Genomic DNA, 20,386 nt, shown 5'->3' with positions numbered 1-20,386 from the left:
GTCTTTGAAATTCGCATTTAATCGTTAATGAAGACATGTAAGTTTCCCAAGTAATGATTGGTTCTTTAGTTTTGCTTTTTTTGTACCGCGGACCGAACTCGCGACCTTGCGCTTGCCAAGCAGGCGATTAAGCCCGCTGAGCTATTTCCCCCGCCCTAATGATTGGTTCTTAATATGATTTTTATGGACAGTGTTTGGGATTGAACGTAGGGCCTTCACAATGAGATGCAGTCCACCCCCACCCCTTTTTAAATCGCTTTTCGTCCTTTTGGCTAAGATCAAGTGTAAATTTATTTTTATTTTGAGACATGGTCTGGCTAGGTCAGTAAATTGCCCAGGCTGGGCTCCCAATTCGTGACCCTCCAGCCTCAGCCTCTCAAAAGTGCTGGGGCTACAGGTGCGCACAAACAAGCAGAGCGTGCACTATCTGTTTTGTGTATTTTATCGAAATACTCGAGTCTCTGCGAGTTAGGATTCAGAACAGGGCTGACCAGCCAGAGCCGCACCCTGTCCAACTGTCTGGAGGAAATCTGTTTCAAGTTCCTGGTGGAGGCAGGTCAAGGTCACTCTTTTCTAGGAATCATTCCAAATCTCGAGCCCATTTAGAGGAAAGTGGTCCACTCCCACAACTAAGTTGGGCAAGAAAGACGCATTGGAGAGGCAGCATGTTCGCCCAATCTGCACTTAACTATTGAGCCATTACTAACGGCCAAGCAGTGCAATACAAAGTAATGACAGCTGGCCTCTCTGCGTCGGTCTGGAGGCAAGATCCTTCAAATGGATCCCTTCAGACTGCCGAGGGCAGAAGCTCCGAACCACCCCAGAGGCCGCCACGCAGATGACCCCGGGGCCGACCAGCTCCAACACTGCACCGGTACTCCCCCCTCCGGGCCCACCGAGATTACAGCTCTTCTCGCGAGAGCACGGGCCGGTCCAGCTCCAGGCGGCCGAGGGACGTTGACTCCAGACCGCGCCCCCGCCCGCGCAGCTGAGAGGCGCGCGCGGTACAGTGGGAGCGGCGGCGGCGCGCACGCGCAGGTGAGCGAGCGAGTGGGAGGGCGCGGGGGCTCGAGGGCGAGGGGCGGGTCTTTGCGTCCGGCCGCGGGCACGTCGCCGCGTCCTCAGTATTTAATGTCTCTGTGTTCCTCCGGCCTGGGCGAGCACGTGGGGAGGCGGTCGGAGCGCTGTGCTGCGCTGCGGGCCGGGCCGCGGGGCGAGGCGGGGGTTGGGGGGCGGCGGGACCAGACGGTCTCCAAGGAGCTGGTGAGTTGCAGCGCCCACCCCTGCCCGGGCCCTGAGGAGGCGCCGTCCCTGTCATGGGGCGGCCGAGGCGCAGGTGTAGGGTGCGACGGGCGGTTCGGGTGCCCCGGGGCGGCGCTGAGGGTGCCGGGCGTGTGCGGGGAGCTGTCTCCCGCCGGCCTGTCATGCAGGCCAGGCCTGCCGCGCGCCCTGCTCCTGCGCCGCGCTGCAGCTGCTGACAGGTCGGGTTGCGGGCTTGCCCCACGCGCGTCACTGTTCTTCTCAGGGGCGGGGGCGAGGACGCCGCACCCCGGGAGCCCCTCCGCGCCCCAACTTTCCCCGGGCACGCGCCCCCGCCGGTAGGGCGGACCCGAGCTTGTCCCACCCAAGGTCGTCCAGCCCCACTCGCGTTTACTTTTCAAAGGTCGTGTGTACCCAGTCGGAGCCCGGAGGGGCGAGGCGGCGGTGGGGCGGGCAGTAGGCAGAGCCGGGTGCTCCGAGGGCGAGGAGGTCCCCGAGTCCGCGCGGGAACCTTTCTTCTCCCGCTGAAGGATTGGAGTTTCTTGGGTCACTTCGGAGCCTCCTCTAACTTCTGGGCTGCATGGGCTAGTCCCGGGTGGCCCTGGCGATGGTGGCATATCCGACCACCATGTAGCTCACCAAACCGCTGAAGTTCACTGCGGAGAACATGTGGAGACATCCTCGGCGGCTGGAGCCGGGAGGATGGCTTGGGAGACCCGCTGTGATCCGAATGGTGTTTGCAGCAAAGGCGCAGATCAAACCAAGTTAGGGCCGGGAGATCCAGGGCTCTGATGTGTCGAGGGGAAATAGCGTTGGCAGAGGTAGAGGCTGTCCAGCTTGATGTGCCCTGTTAACGTCAAGTCTTCTCCAAACCCATCCTCCCACCTGGGGGCGCCTAGGGTCACGTGCACCCCACCCCAACCCCGGCCTCAGGCCGGAGATCTGGAGGAAGCGCTCACCCTTCTGGGGTGTGGGTTAAAAATGTGCTTGGAGAGGTCACGGGGCTGGACACTTAAGAGGCAGGCTAAATAGTTTCGACTATTTTGTGCCTTAGGTTACGTTCTTCCTATTTCCTCACTCGGGGAAGAATAGGAGAGGAAAAGAGCTAATGGAAGAAAGCCATCTAGAAGTCACTGGGATTGCAGGGAAGTCCTGGGCAGTGCGGAACTGACCTCGCTTTGGGAGATGCGCGGGGCTTGGGCCCCTTCCTGCCCCTGTGCAGTGGTTAACACAAACCCGGTGCACTTCACTCCAGGTGGGAATGGAGGCCTCACCAGCTGGGTGGAGTAGGGTATACCCGCGGGGACAGTTACTGAGGTTAAAACTGCCTTTGTTCTACTGGTGCAGGCTACTTTGTGTTTAAATTTATCTCCTACCATGAAATGTAGGTGGTAGGACCTGGTGTGACCATATCAATTAGTTGATTTGCTACTTTGTTCCCTTTACCTCAAGGGTTATGGTTCACAAAAGTTATTATTTCTGGTAATTAATACTTTGTACAAACCCCTCAAATTAGGTGTTTTTTTTTTTTTTTAACCCTTTATTTAGAAGGCAAAGCTTGGACACTTTAGCACCACCCAGCCGTTCTGCTCTTAAAGGTACAAATCACCTTTGAAATGAAGAGGGCTGAAGGACTTGATCACATACCTGATTCTTCTGTTTTTAGTGGTTCACCTGCTGATTATTTAAGATTTCTGAGCACAGAAAACAAGTTTTGTTCTGGGGCCTTTTTGACTTGTGTCGAGTCTTGCTTGTCTCATCTCTAACCAGTTTCCTGAGTTCCGAGTAATAATTCCTGAGAGCAGTCTTGTAAAATAGGGCCCTAGATTAGAGGAAATCCTCTGTGTCCTACAGGCGTGTAAATCACTGGTTACTGCATCAAATAAGGTCTGTTGTCATGCGTGCTCTATCAGTTAACTACTCCTGACCTGTGAATGAGACAGGTCTAGTGAATTTCTGTGCAGGTGGAGTCCCTTGTACGAAGGAGTATCTTCCATTCTGCTGTTTCCAGAAATGCATTCACACTTGGCCATGCAGGGTGACCTTGGCAGTGTCTGCTCTGGTGCTGAAGTTGGTGTTTCCAGTGTAAGGTTGCTGAGCATCAATATTTTAAAGCAGTTTGTCTTGCTACCAGGTAACCAGGTTATTCTTGGGCTTGGACCCCAGCCGGTCTAGCTATAGTTTGTGGAGCAAAGTAGTTCTAGTTGCCAGTGTTCCCTTTCCTTTCCTAAAGACAGATGGAGGTCGAATTGTTAGACGAGGGACTACGCCTGCTGCATAGTAGGTGCTTAAGCTTTGGGGTTCTTCCCCCCCCCCCCCCAAGGAATCTCAGTTTTAAGTTGCACTGGAATCACTTGAGAGATTTGAATTTTATGAAGAAATACCCTTCCTCTAGCCTCTGACCTAGAAACTTTGTTGGAAAGAAAAGAGACAAATTGGTTTCCCCACACTTTGCCAGCTAGCCTCATGGCTTAATATGTCTTGCTCATGAGGGCATTTTAGAGCTTTGAAGGGTGGCGGTACGCAGCCCATGTGCCTGGAGAGCTGGCCTGTTTTTCCTAGCCTCTCCTTCCAAAAGTGCTGCTGAGTCTAGAATGCCTGGGCCTGCTGCAGTCAGACTGTCTCCCTGGTGTGGGAAAGATAGCGATTGTTTTGCTGTGGGTTAATACCTTGGGCTCCTCATTCTGAGGAAGTTTCCTCTGCTGTGGGGTATGCTGGGTTCTGTGGGACTCTGGTTTTACCTAAATCAGCTCTGTACTGTTTGACAGTTGCTAATCTGCATAGTGAGGCATGTGTTAGTCGTAAACTCTGCTTCCTGGGGCAGAGTTTCTGTCTCACATCCCTTCCTGGTGTGATTCTTCATTCACATAGGTCCACTTAATGAGCATCTGGACGCAGCCCCTGCTGAGCAAACAGGGTGACCCTAGTCCTTTGTTTTATTTGTTTATTTGTTTGTTTGTGGTACTGGGATTGAATTCAAGACTGCCTTTTTTTTCTTTTCTTTCTTTTTTTTTGAGACAGGGTTTCTGCTATGCAGCTCAGGCTGGCCTTGAACTCACTATGTAGCCCAGGCTGGCCTCGAACTCTCAGCGATCCTCCTACCTCAGCCTCCTGAGTGCTGGGGTTACAGGTGTGCACCACCATACCTGGCCATCATACCTCATTTTAAATCTGGGCAGTGGAAGGCACAGCCAGTGAGCATGTTTGGAGTAGGGCAGAGTCTGGTTAAAGGAGTAGCTCCTGGGAACATGGGGACAATTGAGAGGCTGCCTCTTCCTTGGCTGTTCTGTTCTGGGCAAGTGGTGGGCAGGCAAGCACCTACTTAATCTCTTAATCCTTGTGCCTCTGAGTGCAGCTGAGGGTGAAGCCAGAGGTCATTCCACATTGTTCTAATGGTGGGAACAAAAATACAAATTGATGGGCAGAGAAACCAACCAGTAGCCTTGGATTAGGTCCTGATGGGCTTTTGTGAGGACAACCAAGGAAAATGCTTAGTTTCTTGGGCTCTTCTCCTAATCTATGCTGCTTTCTAAGAAGATGGTTGCAGTGGCTAAGTAGACATAGTCAGCATTCTGAGGGCCAGCCTCCTAGTGATTAGCTCTTAAGGTATGTCTTTCCTTGACTTTCCTCCTAAATGGGGGTACCCAGTTTTAGTCAGTGTAGGACCTTGCCCTCTGGACATCTCTGCCCCTGGCTTTGCCAGTGGTCTAGTAGTTTGCAGCCATTGGTAGTAAACATTGTTTCCCATCCTGTATTACTGGCTGACTGTGTTCACTTTGGCAGGTGTCACTGTGGCCCCCTCGCACTTGGGAACAAAGCAGGTTCCCAAGGTGTGTTCTGGGAGTGAAGCTATGCAGAACTCAGGACTGGTGGAGCTTGTCTCATTGCTGGGCTTAGCCGGCAAGAAGAGCCCCGGTCTGGTGCAGCTCTCAGGGCTGAAATCTGGCTTGTGCATTGAGGAGGCCCAGTGGCCCTCAGGGGTCCTGGTCTCTTCAGCTGCCGAGGAGGGTTGGTGAGCTTCTGCTGGCATAGCACTGGTTGGATATTCTTTGCCCAACTCTGTTTAATTTCTTCAACTTGTAAATCTCTAGAATATCACATGTTTGGACTTAGTCTTCTACCATTTAATAGGTTTGGTGACTATTTATTTTGATATCTGCTCTTCATGGCCTAAGAAGCAAATTTTGGTCTACAGTTGGGATGGGAATCAGTTATGAGACAGGTTGAGGGAGGAGCTCACCGTGGGGCATGGGGACACAAGCATGAAGTGGAAGGCCCAGAGCCTAAGCCCTAATTATCATCTTAAGTCTGCTTGTCAACAGTAATGCTCCTTGGCCTCCCAGTGCACATGCCACTAGCTTGACCTAAAGACGCTACAAGACCGCAGTATATATAGGCCCTCTGCTAAATGTTGGGAGCCCTTTTAGAGTAGCTACTGGGTAGATGGAAGTGTTGGTGTGGGGTCACAGGGAGGGAGGATTATTTCTAAATGGTTTCTCATCCAATCCTAGGTGTGCTTTTTTTGAACCCTTTGGTGTAGGTAATGAGAGACCTGTTTTCTTGGAGCCAGACATAACAGATCTTTTCTTTTTTCTTTTTCTTTTTCTTTCTTTCTTTTTTTTTTTTTTTTTTTTTTTTTTTGCAGTACCAGGGATCAAACTTGGGACCTTGCACTTGCCAGGCAGGCACTTATGCCACTGAGCTATATCCCTGGCCCCCGTAACAGATGTGTTACTCTCTCTGAGCACCTACTGGCATCTCAGACAGATTATTTATTTATTGATACTGAGGAATTGAATCCAGGGTCTTAGACTGAGCTGCATCCTTTTTTCACCCTAAATTCTTGCTAAATTTCACAGACTAGGTTCAAAATTGCAATCCTAAGACTGGATGTGGTGGCATACGCCTGTAATCCCAGCATTTGGGAGGCTGTAAACAGGAGAATCACTACGAGTCTGATCTAGTAGTGAGACCCTGAACACTCTGTAGACCCTTCCCTAAAATACAGGAAAAAAAAAAAACCCTTACAATCCTCCTGCCTCAACCTTCCTCAGTGCATTGATTACAGGTGTAACCACCATGCCCAGCTTTTATTTTTAAGATGGGTCTCACTATGTTGCCCAGGCTGCCCTAGAATTGGACTCAAGTGATTCTGTTTCCTTAGCCTCCAGAGTAGCTAGATCTACAGGTATATACCCTGTCACCCACCTGGTTTTCATTGTGCCAACTTATCCTTACTACTGTGAGGTTAAATGTCTCTACAGATTGTGGATAAGGACACTGAGGCCCTGAAGAGGCTTTGGGTCTGGGGCCAGGCACCCCTTCCTCGCTGCCTCTTATCTTTTCCTTCCCCCCTTTTCTCTCCCTTATTGCTCTTCCCTGTCTGCCATGCTCAGAGGCGGTTTCTTATTAACTGCCCCATTATGATTCCATCCTCATCTAGAAAATGAACCTGGGTATATAAGATTAAAACCATCTATCCCAAAAACTGGATCTGTAACTGAGTCTTGTGAGGGAGTTATTCTTAACCCATTTTACAGGAAACTGAATTTCATGATCTACTTTGTAACTCTTGTCTTTAGAAAGCCCTATTTTATCATTCAGCAAATGCACACTTGAAATACCCAAGGAATGATCATGAATAAAAAAAAGCCTCATAGACTTAGGTGGCTGTGTCATAGGGTCCGAGAAACTGCTTTGAATCTCAGTGGGTTGAAAATACAACCTTGAAGTTGCTCATTGCCTCGCTAATAATAACATGGCCTGTCAGACCTCACATGGAGGTCACAAGACCATCCCTGGCCTGGCCCTGGTTGGAGGAGGCAGCAGATCTGTTCAAACACAGTCCCTGGCCCTACCCCCTTCTCTCCATGTGCCTTTGTGAGGTCCAGGGACCACAGCCCATGGGAGCAGTCCAGGCCTCTCTGTACATCTCTTCCTATGCATCTTCCATAAATGCCCCTCCCACAGAGTGGCAGAGTGACAGTAACCTCCACTCCTTGAGCTACCTTGGAGGGAAGCCCACACCTATGTGTGCTTTGAACTGTCTCTGGGAGGAAAGGCAGGGCTGAGAATAGCCTCCCTGCTTTGTCCTTTGACTTTCGTGTGGGCCACTCAGCCAAGCATGTTGCTCGTGCTATTTTTAGCAGGTGGCATCCATTAGGACAGCCAAGCACATGTGGCTGTGATGTCCAGAACAGGTCTTGCCACCACCTCAGTCTAATCAGGAAAGGGAGGACAATAAAGCTACCCTAGACACTTCCATGGGCTTGTGGACAGAGTAGCTTTGCAAGAGATCTCTGGGGCTGCTTTTTCTGTTCTGGCTCCCTGGCAGCGCCATAGCCCACCTCCTGGGTCAGACAGGCCCGTGACTGAGGCAGTCCAGTGAACTGGGAGCCAGGGGCCGGTGCTGCTACCTGGGAATGAGGACGCTAAGTTGCTCCAGCAGCTGATTTCTCAGGAAATCACATAACCCCATTTTTACGGGGCGAAAACCCAACCTAAGGGCTAGGCCCTCAGTGGGCACAAAAACTTAAAAGGAATGGATCTATAAGTCTGATTACTGATGTCTTCTAGCTTAAACCAAAATGCAAACAGCTGGCCACAGAGCTCTTTGCTGGGAAGGGAGTGCAGCAGAAGAGGGATGTGAAAGGGAGTTTGACAAATAGTTGATGCATCTCCCCATGCTATCCATTCCCCTCTCTCCCTCTCTCTAATGTGCAGCTGCCAACTGCAGCCCGTCTATGTTTCTGATTAAGAAAGCTTCAAGCCATATAAGGCCCGCTGTTGCCTATGGTTTATGTTGGCTGGAGAGCAAGGTTTTTGCAAAGTCTAATTCAAACCAATGGCAAGGGCTCGAGTGAGACTGTGCACGGCCTCCAGGGGCTGGACCACCTTACTGAAACAGATTCTGGTGTATGGTGGAGGTTGAGATGCAGGTCCAGCAGCATAGTGTGGCTGCAGGGCTTCTTAGCAAGCACATTTGCTGAGAACTCCAGTGAAAAGCAAGCCCCAGCTTACCATAGAGTGTGTCTATCATGCCTCCAATGAGGGGCATCTTCTTCCTGGAATGGAGTCTGAAAGCACCTTCTGTTTATGAGTTAAGAACAAATGTCCCTGGTCTATTTCCCGCTAGGGGAAGGCCCAGGTGCTGAATTCTTCCGGGTCTTGTGAGTCCAGATCTACCTTCTGCCTGTTGTGCTTGAAAGCTGTTTCTCTGGCAGCAGTGCTCTGACCCCATCTTGGCCTCTCCTTGCTGTGTCTTGAGTCAGCCAAGACTGTTCTGCCTTGGGACTTTTTGGCACATGTTGTCCCTGCCTGGAATTTTCTCCCCTTCCTCCCGCTTCGCCCCAGTTCCTGGCATAGCTCTCACTCTTCGGCGTGGTGCCACATCTGAGAGGCATTCCCTCACCACTCAGCCTAGAGCTTTCCCTTCCCCAACCCCCTGGCTTTTCAGCAAAACCATGGAAAAGAATGGAGAAAACAATGGAGGAACTGAGGGCCTGTTGCTCAGCCTTCCTGTTGCCTTCCTCTATGCATAGGATTGTAATTAATTCACTGTGTGAGGGACACCTTCAGGCTTGGGCTCACTCTCACCCCTTGGAGAGAGGCCACAGGTATATTGCATTGAGTTGCTGCATCTACTCTGCAGTATCCTGTTCTCTGAAATTTGAGTCCCCACTTGCACCTTTGCTTCCAGAGAGCTCTTTGCCTGTGGAACCTGTTCACAGGGGGTGTTTACATCTACACTGAATGGCTGGCCCTGGGGGACCCTGCTGTCTGATGCCAGCCAGCACTCAGTGGGGTGGGGGAGACGGTTGCCTTGGTTCCTAAGGGGTCTGTCAGGAAACATGTTCTTTTCTTGATTATTACCCTTGTGCCAGTAGGGCAAGTCAAGGGTATCTGAAACAAATTTGATAGCACCTATTGTGGGAAAATAAAACATTAAAAGTTTGTGTTTAGGTGAATTGGCACTAATGGATATTATGGTTCATATGAAACACAAAGCTGTAGGGTAACAGTACCCTTGTTACTTGTGTTAACTTAAGAATCAACCTTTTGGCAATTTTGCTTGCCCAGAGCTGACTGTGTATGTATGTGTGTGTGTTTAAAGTACTGAGGATTAAATGGAGTCTTCACCTTGAGCTATATCTTTAGCCGTTTTTAAAATTTTGTGTTTTGAAACAAGGTCTCACTGGGTCAGCTGTGATCCTCCTCTCAACACCACACCCAACATGTCTAACTTTTTGAGTGTGTACAAGGTTTGAAAGAGCAGTCCCTTGCTGGCAGTACAGCTTGGTAGTGGTAGCGTATTTGCCTCCTACATGCAAGGCCCTGAGTTCGAGCCTCAGGACTTCTTTCAGGCAGTATATACCATGTACCTGCCTCTCCAGTTTTCTTCCAGTGGCATCTACCTTTAATATTTCCACCTGCTCCCCCACTGCTTACCACCATTTCTAAATAGCATACTTTTTTTAAAAAAAAAAACACATATTTTAAATATGTAGGGCTGGTGAGATGGCTCAGTGGTCTAAAGCACCTACTTAGAACAAGCTTAGCAAAGCACAGGGACCGCGGTTCAATCCCCCAGCACCACATGCCAGCCAGCCCTGCCCCCTGGTGGGCTGAGCTGGCCACACACACACACACACACACACACACACGTAAATAAATAAAATTTAAAAAATAAATAAAATAAATAAAATAAAAATGTATTATTGTTTTTTGAGACAGTTTCACTAAGTATTCCTGGCTAGCCTGTGTAGCCCAGGCTAACCTTGAGTTCCTCCTTCCTCAGCCTCCTTAGTCCTGGTATTCCAAGGATGTGTCACCACATGCAGCTTTCTTTTACAAAGATGTTTGCTGATTTTTTTTTCCTACTGTAAGAGATAAGGACTTAGCTCATTCCTACACTGTTTTCTTCCCTGATCCTCCCAAGATGAGGTCACATAGCAATTCAGGGAATACAGTATTACAATATAAACATTACTCATGACAGCAGAGTTCTTGATTTTCCATGTTTCTTATCTTCTAGTTAATACCCTGGTCTGGTTTTTGTTTGTTGTTGTTGTTTTGAGGCAAAGTCTTGCCATGTAGTTCAGGCGGGCCCTGAACTCAGTGTACCCCATGCTGGCCTTGGAACTCCTGGCAGTCTTCCTGTCTTAGCCTCCATGTTGAGGTTACGGTCATACACTACTGTACCTGGCATTTCTTTTGCTTACTTTTTTCTGTATCTCCTCAGTTTTCATGACTTCTCATGAGCCTCTTGACCATTGTTTAGAACCCGTGCCATTGGTAGAAAGCTCCTCTTACTGTGTTTAAACATAGCAAGTGGTCTTATCAGTTCCATATTGTTCTTGGGAAGCATCTCTTCCCCTGGTGTTGCCTCCTTTTCCTCTTGGGACGTTCTTCCCCTGGTGTTCGTTCCTTCTTAGATCCAGTGTCTTTCTCCTTTCCTATTTTCTCGGTTGACTCTCTTGTCTTGATGGAGCATGTCTTCTAGTAGATTTCTAACAAAGTGAATTTGTGTCAGATGCTGATAGAGCAATCTCACTGGAGATGAGGCCATTGTTTTTTTTCTCAAAGAAATGGACAGTGCCTTTTTCATTTCTGTTCCGTTATGTTGGCACCCTGTGGGTGTCAGTATTTGTTGATAAAAATCACCCTCTTACTCCTTTATGTGATTAAGTTGGTCATAAGTCTACTATTTGGTAAAATGAGGTCTTCGTCTGCCTACTGGAGGCAGTGTCTAGAAAGGTGTTTTGCTGTACGTCTTCTAGTTTCTTCTAAAGGCCATACAACATCTTTATGGGCTTTTAAACACACCTGCTGTCAGGTCTTTGCTCAGACCTTTTGGGAAGTCCTGCATAGCATCTTCTGTAGTCATGGGAACAAACTTCATAAACTCAGGTGTACATTTTTGTACCTACTTTGTAGCCATTTTCAGGAACTTGACAAGATTGACTTAAAGAGCCGCGTGGTCTCTAAGAGCCCTTAAGAAAAGGGGCATTATGGGCTGGATACTAACAGGGTTTTTTTTTAAAAAAAATAAGTCTATTTGGTACATTTTAGGTATACACAATGATCACATTCATTATAGGGGATTTGTACTTCTACATGATATAACTTGGTTTTTTCCCATCCTTCCTCTATCCTCTCTTCAACCCCTGCTTTCTCCTCAGAACACTTAAATCTTTCCCCTCAAGGGTTTCTAAAACCATGCCCCCTAACCCCTGTTGAAGTAATTGAGAAGGTGAGATGAGAGCAGCAGGTGATCTTTCCCCCATCCACCTCACTCAAAGGGGAGTGGGGCTAGGCCTGCCTGGGAATGGTCCTTTAGGAGAGAAGCTGACTTTCCACCCTTGTGTGCTCGCTTTGTTACCAAGTTTTCCAAGTCAGGAATGAGTAGAACTTCTGATTTGACTGGAGGAGGAAGAGACTGTCAGGCAGAGAGGGATTTTTGGCTTTCGGCTCTTCTTACCTGGATCTCTAGGTACTATGCTCTGGGATAGTGTTTTGGTCAGAGAAGACTTTCCCGAGCATTCATTGGTTGAACTGTGGCCCTCCTGTGACGCAGGTTAGGAGCATGTTCCACGACCACCCTGACTGCTGGTGTGCCTGGGAGCACTGCCGAGCTGCCCTAGAGCATGTTGGTCTGGCCATATCGGCTCGCCTGCAGTCTGTGGCGCCATCACAATGGGGGGCGGGGGGTACAGGGACAGCCTGGACGGACCTCACACCCCTACTGTGAGCTAATGGAATGGTGTGGGTGCCCTCATGACTTGGCTCTCTCAGGCCCCTGAGATGCAAGGAACATCTAGGCTGGGCTGAGACAAGCTCACTGGAGGCATGGCTGCAGCACTCTGATCCTGGGCCCTAGCCATGCTGCTGTGGCAGAGTGACCCAGGCCACCATCACCCCCACTTCAAAAGCCAGATTGCACGCTGCCAGCAAGGTAGGTGCTGGCCTGCGGTCTACGGCCAGCCCTCATGTTTCTCAGGGTCTTCAGGTCACAAACACCACGTAGAACTTCTGTTTGATAGGTAGTCACTGGCTGCATGTGACTGTTTAAATTAACTTTCAATGAAATGTGAAATTTAGTTCCCCAGTCACACTTGTCACATTTCAAGTGCTCAGTAACCTCCTGTGACTAAGCGCCTGCCAATCTCGGGTAGCAGTCACCACATGGGGATTGCCTGGCCATTGCCTCTGGTAACCTGCTCTATTTTGACCATGTCGCAACTGTTCTCTTCGCCCCAACTGTAAAGGTCATGTTGCCTTTGTCTGGCTCCCCACCTGCTCATTAGCTTCTCTTCCTAGGACTTGTTCCAGCTCTGCCCTGTGACTTACTGCACTTCCAATCCCCAAAGGCTCTGGTACCTTCATTTATGTCCCTCCCCCCACATCACAACCTGAGGGAATCCTGGCTCTCTTGAGGGAGCTTTCTGGGCCCCCATTGCCTACTTCTTGGCTTGGCTGCTTGTGGGGCAAGAAGCCTGTAAGGACAAGAGAGAAAGAGAGATTGAGCTTGCATCTGGATTGCATGCTTCTGGTGACAGCTTCTTGTAGCAGCTTATAGAGATTTGAGTGTGAGCAAGATGAACAAGGTAACCTGATGAGGAGCTAGAAAACCTCTGTGGTACAAACCAAGAGGAACTTTTGCATCTGTCTGCCAGGGAACCCTGAATGTGTGATCCGAGCTGTGCTCCAAGCAGAGGATATCTCCACCTGACCTGCACCATCTCTAAATAATTGCTGGGCTGACGGGCTCAGCTCTCAGTTCAGATTCTCTGCCCAGGCAAGCCCAGGTCAAGGGGAAGAGCTCTCAGCAAGAGCTCACTGTGTGTGCTCGGGAGGGGGTGTGTTTTGGGCAGGTGCCTGCCTGGCAGTAGGATGTTACTGCCAGTGTGGAAGAAATGCTGATTCTGGTTGTGCATAGTTCCATCAGAACAGAGTGGATGTGGCTCTGCGGAGTGGGCCCAAACCCAAAGTGACTTGGGCACTTGGCTCCCAAGCTGTTGTTTTTGTGATTGACTTTCCCTTCAATTACATACAGCTCTTTTTCACAGTAACTGCAGCCAAATTGGCTTAGTCACTGGGACCAATGCTTTTTTGTACCATTCCCAGGAATTTGTTTTCTTGTTTAGCAGAAAGCTCTAGACTGCAGTTACTGGTCCATAAGCTGGGTTGGGAGTGAGGCCACTCCAAGAGCTGTTCAGAGAAGCTGTATAGCTACTTCTCCAGAGAAAGAAGCGAGCCTTTTAGAGCCTGGAGCAAGCAGATGGATGCGAAGGCCTTGTGGCCGAAACACGCGCCTGGCTTCAGCACTGTGTGACTGCTTGGCAGTGAGCCAGCATGCATCTATTCCCGGGCAAATGAACCTGCTAAAAATAAGCAGGCAGCGATATAATTCCAACAGATTCAAAATAGCCGAGTGTCCCCCCACTGTCCTAGGGCAGGGCTCTGCAGCATCCCCGTGGGCAGCTTTCCTCTAACTGCAGGCTGGCCTGCCTCCCAGGCCTGGGGAGAAGACAGCCATGGAGGCAGCCTCACTTTGCTTGGGAGGTGAAGGCTCCAGAACCTATGATACTGAGTTCACTTAAATATAGGGAAGTTGAGATTTAAGGACAGAATACCCCAACAAGGACAGCATCTCATAAGTGTTTGCCACAGCCAGGGGAGGAAGGAAAGAACATAGCAGGAAACCTTGTGAGGCTGAAGGGGTAAACATGTGCACCTGTCCAGGGGTTGGTGGAGGGGCATAAGTTGCCTCTGGGAGTCCGAGGGCCTCCTGACATTAAGCATGCTTACCAATGCTCCTGAGGCTGGTGAGTTGCGGCCAAGGCCTATGAGTGTGTGGCTGCTGATCCCAGTGCCTCCAGTGTTGGTGAAGGATGGCTGTCTAATGCTAATCCTCAGGTAGCAAGTTAAAGATAAGCCTCAGCCTCAGCCTCAGGAGTTCCCTGCACTTGGAAGCAGTCCTAAGGAAAGGGCTGTGTGTCCTGATGTTCCTTGTTCCTTAGCAGCAGGTCTGGTGTGTAGCTGTAGCCCAGAGTGGGAGTGGAGGCTGGGGAGTGTGGCCAAGGGGAATCCTGGTGGATCATTCTAGATTCTGTGGGTTGGGGGGGGTCTGAGGTTACCATTTGTCCAGTACAGCCTCCTGGTGTAACAGGAGGGGGCAACTGTGTTTCCTGGGTTGAACCTGTCAGTTGAGTAGCTACAGATGATTTGCTGACCCATGTGAATGTCCAGATCCCAGCTGTACTTGTGTTAGCTTGTGCTCTCCTGACTACAGTCTTTCCCCTGTCAGATTGTCTTTACTTTTTATATGACGATGAGCACAAGGCACTATGAACCAAATCTGTAATCTACATTTTGGGATGTTCGAGGTTTTTTTGTAGAACAGAGATTCTCAAACTTGACTACATGTTGGAATCACTTGGGTTTAAAGAAAAAGAAATCTGGTGTTGATTCTCACCCTTAGAGAGTTTAATTTAATTGATCTTCTTGTAGCTTGGCCTGATGCTTTTAAGCACTTTCCCAGTGTTGCAAATGTGAATTTTCATTGGAGAACCACTGTTGGAGAAATTTTTCCTCTATTTGTATCCATAGATAAGAAATCCCAAGGAAGCTACTGAAAACTTACTAGACCTAATAAATGATTTCATCAAGATTGTAGGGTACAGAATTGATGTGTAAAATCCTCCTTCCCTTCTCCCTCAAACTGTATGGCTTGGTATATGTCTGCCAGATTTTCCATAGGATTATGTGGGCATCCCCATCACATACACCTTGGTCTGTAAGTTGCTTTTTGTGTTAAGATGCTTTATCCACGTCCATACACAAGACCCAATTCTTTACCATCAGTACTGTTATATCTGTGGATTTCACTGGATATTTAGCAGTGATTCCTCTAAAAGGTTAATTCCAATTTCTATACAGAGGTCTGATTTTTAAGATTACAGGTGTAGGATTTGTTCGTCACAATGTATGCTCACAGTATTTTAAGAGCTATTACTAAAGCTGTCCAAAAGGTAGTATGATCTTGCTCTTTTCTTGGCCAGTGTAGTACATCTTGCCTTATAGATTTGCTTGGTTCCAGATTTCATGTAGAATAAAAGCTGGATTCCCATTCTTTGCCCAATGACCTGAAGTCCCCCACCTACCTTGACACCCTCCTTGAACCCAGGGCCTTTTCACTGAGCTACATCCACAGCCCATTTTTATTTTTAATTTATTAAAAAATTATTTATTTGGGCTGGGGAGATAAGATAGCTCAGTAGAATAAGCACTTGCCTGGCAAGTGTAACATCCTGAGTTCAATCCTCAGTACCGCAAAAAAAATTTTTTTTTTAAATTATTTATTTTGAGGCAAGATCTCACTAAGTTTCACAGGGTGTGTTCAAGCTTAAGATCCTTGTGGGATTATAGGTGTATGGCCACCACATCCAGTGTGATCTTGAGTTATTTTAATCTTTAAGATAGTAACACATCCCAGACCAGGTGGTTGAGAGTTAAGTGATGCTAGGAGAGCATCTAACAGTTAGTGTTCGAATCTGAAGTGATAAGGGAGCAGCGTTTAAGTTTTCCATCCAAAGAGGTGAAGACAGTCACCAGAGCCCTGGCCCTTGCTGAGCCCAGCTCTATACTTCCCAGTCTCATTGCTGCATCTCCCATGTTAGCAAGCAGGCTCATCGTGAAGAGGAGGGAACTTTGTGCAGGTGACTTTGTCCCCTGTACTGCCTGTACGCTCATCCCTTTGGGGAGGCACATTGTATTCTAACTGTAGTGTGCTTGACTCCCTTGTTCAAATACAGCTGTGCTTCAGTGGGTCTGGGTGGGGCTGAGGTGCTGCATGCCCAGCCAGTTCCTCAGTGGTACTCAGGCCTCTGGTTGTAGACTGCAGTTTGAGAGGCAGAGCCCTGGGCTGGGAGTCCCCATCCTCTGCTAAGGTTAGAGCCACATGGAGAATGCTAAAGTATTTAGGCTTGTTATCTCCATAGCACAGCACCAACCCCAGTGAGGGGGTAACTCACTGTGTGCCCTCTTAACCTGGTTCTTGTAACACCTGTCTCTCTCTCTCCCACCTCCCTCCCCAGGCATAACTATTCTGCACCTCCAGGATGGCAGTCCAGTTCCGTTCACTCTTCCCCTTGGCGTTGCCCGGAATGTTGGCGCTCCTTGGCTGGTGGTGGTTTTTCTCTCGTAAAAAACAGCAGATCAGCAGCAGTGAAGAGCAGGCAGAGTCCAGTGCCATGACATTAAGGGCCGGCCCTGCCACCAAGGAACCGCTCTCCATGGGAGAAGCTTGTCCCACAGTCACGTCCATGTCTCCCAGTGTTCCCCAGCCGCCAAGAAAGGAGAAGACTGCTCTAAGCAAGCCTTCGATGGAGCCCCCAGCCTTGCTGCGGACGCACCTGCCCCACCACAGGTCTGAGTCCTTGGGCAGCCTGCCTAACACCACTGACATGCGGTCCCAACCGGGAATGTGCAAAGTCAACAGTGCAAAGGTGGAACTAGCTGTGATGGGGGACGAGGCCAAATCTGTCCCTCTGGGTTGTCCCCTCACATTCCCGAAGGATGTGCTATTCCCCCATGAAGTGGTAGAAGTATGTAAACAAGAGCCTGTCCTTGGTGGGGTGCCTGCCACAGAGAAGCATGACCCTGAGGAAATGGCAAGAGAGAGAGAGATGGGTGGAGCCGAGGGGACTGGTGATGCAGTGCTGGGGGAGACCATGCTTGAAGAAGGTCTGCTGCCCCAGGAGTGTGCCTTGGGCCCCGAGAATGGCAAGGCTCTCAGCCTGCCCCTGGTGGTCCAGCCAGTCGGGGCCCTACCGAAAGAAGAATACCCGGTTGCGAAGCTGTTAGGTGGTATTGTGGAGCCAGCTTCTACAGAGCTGGTGAAGGAAGAGGAAGCCCAGAGACTCCAGGGCACAGGTGGCAGAGCCAGGGACAAAGACCCAGTAGGAGAACTGAGCAAAGAGGAGGCCGTGGATGAAAACAAGAAGCTTGAGCAGGCTGCCTTCCAGATCATCTCCCATGTGATCTTGGAAGCCACTGAAGAGGTCCTGGCCACCACAGACCAGGCTACAGCCAGTCAGCCACAAAGACAGAAAGAGGAAAACTGTGGCCTAGTCAGCCGGGAAACTGTCCTGGTGCAAGACACTACAGAGCCCACCCTGGCCACAGCAGGGGCAGCTGCCAGCCCACTGGATACTGCCCTCCCTTCACCAGGCCTGCTGGCAGAAGACCTGCCACCACCAAAGACCTACGTGAGCTGCCTGAGCAGCCCTCTGTCCAGCCCCACCAAGGACAGGAAGCCAAAGAACTCTGCATACCCCATCTCCCTGGCTCCCTGCCTGCCACCAGACACTCCACTCAGAGAGTCACTGGATAAGACCAGCAGCTTGGTGGAAGATGCCACCTGTGTCTCCTGCATGTTGGACAAGAGCCACAGTGTCTCTTCAGTGGCCTCCTCAGGGCGGTGCTCAGATTCTGTCAGCACATCAGGGCTTGAAGACTCTTGCACAGAGACCAACTCAAGCCCCAGGGACAAGGCCATGACTCCACTGCTGCCAGACAGTACTGAGCCCTTCAGCAATGGGGTGCTGAAGGGGGAGTTGTCAGACGTGGGGACTGAGGATGGATGGAGCGTGGATGCAGAAGCAGACCACTCGGGAGGTAGGAGGATCTGGGGGAGCATACTTGAGGGTTAGGGAGGTCTTCCTGTATTGTTCGGGGAGAGCCGCTAGCCTGCCCCTTGCTCTGCAGCACAGTGATGGTGGCCCTTTACTGTGGCCCAGCGGGAGAAGCCAGGCCACCTGTGGCCCAGCAGCCACTGCACTGTCTCTGGCTTTGCCAGCCAAGGAGCCTCCCCAGCCCCTCAGAAGGTGGCAGCTCAACGTAGGGACCTCCATTTACCTTAGCGTGTTCTTTGGAACACTGGAGTTTAACAGGCCTCCTTAGCATTCTGCCGAGTGCCGGGTTCGGGTGTATGTCTCGGTGGCTGATACCTTCTAATCATGTGCTTGTTCCGTGTCTTCACCTGCTCTCCTTCTCCAGAAGCTCTTTCAGGTAAGTGCTGCAAGAACAGCTGCAACTTTGAATACCGGGAGCGCTGGCTTTCCTGCACTGTTGCTGTCACCACCTCCTCTGCAGAGCCTCAGCCATTTTTTTTCTGTGCAGTTGCAGTTCCACCCCGGGGAAGACGGGCACTTGGTAATGAAGTGTCCACTGGGTTTTTCGAGTGCTGACCCCAGCGTAGACAGTTCAGACCGCTAACTCACAGGTCAGCAGCTCCTGACCCTACTTTTGCAGTCCCCCAGGGTATTTCTAGTTATTTCCCAGAGGATACGAAGGCTCCTGAGTGGCCATCTGACTTGTTGATCCTGAAGCTATCAATTCCCTGCCATTTCTGCTCTATCCTGGAATTTGGGGGTCTTCCTCAGTGTTTTACCACTTTGAGCCACATGTGGTATATACCAGTTAAGGCTGCTATTGTTTAGGTATCTGTAGAAGAAAAAAAAATGTTGCCAGTCCTAATTATGGAGGGCCGGATACCACACAATACACTTTAATGTCAGGGATGTTATTTTAAAAGTTATGTCTTAAAAGGCATGAGAAGAAAGGTTTTTTTTCTTCCTCCGCTTGATAAATGAATCCCTCCGCTTTGTGATTCCCCACTGCGGATGGATTGCAGTCCCTGGGATGTGCAGGGGCTGCAGAGCCTAGTTCTGCCACACAGGGCGTGTACCTGAGCCCTGGGCAGGGCCGGCCCACAGTTCCAGTCAGGAGTAGCCTCCGATGCCACCTGTTGGCGGTCAGTGGGGCCACTGGAGCTGGCCTATGTGGTTCTGAGGCAGTGCTGGCAGCCATTGGCCTCTGCTATTGAGTTGGAGAGGAGCAGAGCCCCTGTTGGTCTGTGGCTGTCAGTAGGCTGCAGATACAGTCTCAGAAAGGTCTGTTTCCTGTCAGAAGCCTGGCCTGAGCCCCTTTCATGGAGGGTGGCAGTCACTTGCCTGTCGTGGCCTCTTTGGCCACCCAGAGCACGCGCACAGCTCTCGCAGTGTCATGGCCCCACTTCTGCTCTCCTCTGGAGAGTGAGCTTTGGGCCTGTGTTCTGAACCCCAGGGGGTACTCAGGGCTGCCCACCGGGCTTAAGCTGCGGCAACAAGGTCACCTTCTGTTGTCCATCAGGACTAGGGCAGAGCCCTCGGGAGAGCCAGTGAGGAGACTCATGCACCGCTGGGCTGAAGGCTGCTGCCTGGAGCAGGGCCCTGGGCCCAGGACTTAGGGATGGAGACCCCTGTCTGAGGGGCTGGCACGCTTGGAAGGGTGTCAAGGTGGCTGGGACAGGCTTGGGGTTAGCTCCGGGGGCAGGCGGACTTGTGGGCTATCCCCTCTTGCACCCCGGGCCTTCCCTTCCTTGAGGCAGAATCCACCCCTTCCCAGTTCACCACGTGTGCTTGTTCCAGCAGCTGTGACCTGCACGGCTGCCAAATAAACAAGTGGGCCCGTGGAAGGCTAAAATTAGGTGTATCGATCCCCAGGCCTCCTCTTCCTGGGCCTTTCCTGAGCCGCAGACTAAGTTTACAGCCGTACCTGCTGGGCCAGGGAGGTCAGTGGCTCAGAGCCAGGGTCTGTGTGTGCACGGCCTCCTTGCAGGTTCTGATGGGAACAGCATGGACTCAGAGAGCTGCTGTGGCCACAGGAAGAGTGACAGTCTCCAGAACGCCCCGGCTGGCTCCAACCCCAAGAAGGTCGACCTCATCATCTGGGAGATCGAGGTGCCAAAGGTACAGGGGCACCCAGGGGACCCTCTGGCTTACTGGGGGGTGGAGCAGGGACCAGGAGCCCTGTGGCCTTGAAAGGCCCCCTCCTGAGCGGACTCCAGCGAAGGGAATGCTTGGCTTTGCTAGGGTTTGGGGCTTGCCCAGCCATCCTCGGGCATCCTGGCCCTGTGTCTGTACTCCTGTGTGCTGGGCTCAGGTCTCCCGGCAGAGGCTCTAAAACCCAGACAGGGCAGCCACATCCCTTCCCTGTGCCCTGCTCTGGCTCTGCAGTATAAAGTATTTTAGCACTGAGCAGACTATAAGCCCATGTGTAAAGGATTTGCAAAGCATAGAAA

The 20,386-nt window shown here is 50.6% G+C and overlaps 2 protein-coding genes across 5 annotated transcripts in view; one reads left to right on the top strand and one right to left on the bottom strand.

The window, feature by feature from the left end:
• Positions 1-351: 351 nt before the first annotated feature.
• The window catches only part of Akap1 (A-kinase anchoring protein 1), a 29,487-nt gene continuing 9,452 nt past the window's right edge, over positions 352-20,386 (top strand). The window contains exons 1-4 of one of the 4 annotated variants that reach the window (XM_023705490.1): positions 352-1,038; positions 16,359-17,940; positions 18,322-18,333; positions 19,924-20,054. In XM_023705490.1, coding sequence (XP_023561258.1) covers positions 16,383-17,940; positions 18,322-18,333; positions 19,924-20,054 — 1,701 coding nt within the window. In that variant the 5' untranslated portion in view covers positions 352-1,038; positions 16,359-16,382. Of the gene's footprint in view, positions 1,039-1,058; positions 1,264-12,044; positions 12,215-16,358; positions 17,941-18,321; positions 18,334-19,923; positions 20,055-20,386 lie in introns of those variants that run through there. The other 3 variants (XM_023705488.1, XM_023705489.1, XM_004645277.2) reach the window with 3 other exon arrangements.
• Positions 1,122-1,877, bottom strand: LOC105744085 (vegetative cell wall protein gp1-like). Its single transcript, XM_012517854.1, has one exon. It carries the CDS (start codon positions 1,875-1,877, stop codon positions 1,122-1,124), a length of 756 nt encoding a protein of 251 aa, XP_012373308.1.

The sequence above is a fragment of the Octodon degus genome, unplaced genomic scaffold (genome assembly GCF_000260255.1).
Source record: "Octodon degus isolate 3935 unplaced genomic scaffold, OctDeg1.0 scaffold00222, whole genome shotgun sequence".
NCBI lineage: Eukaryota > Metazoa > Chordata > Mammalia > Rodentia > Octodontidae > Octodon > Octodon degus.
The sequence above is the reverse complement of the archived record's forward strand: the minus strand, read 5'-3'. Positions and strand labels throughout refer to the sequence as shown.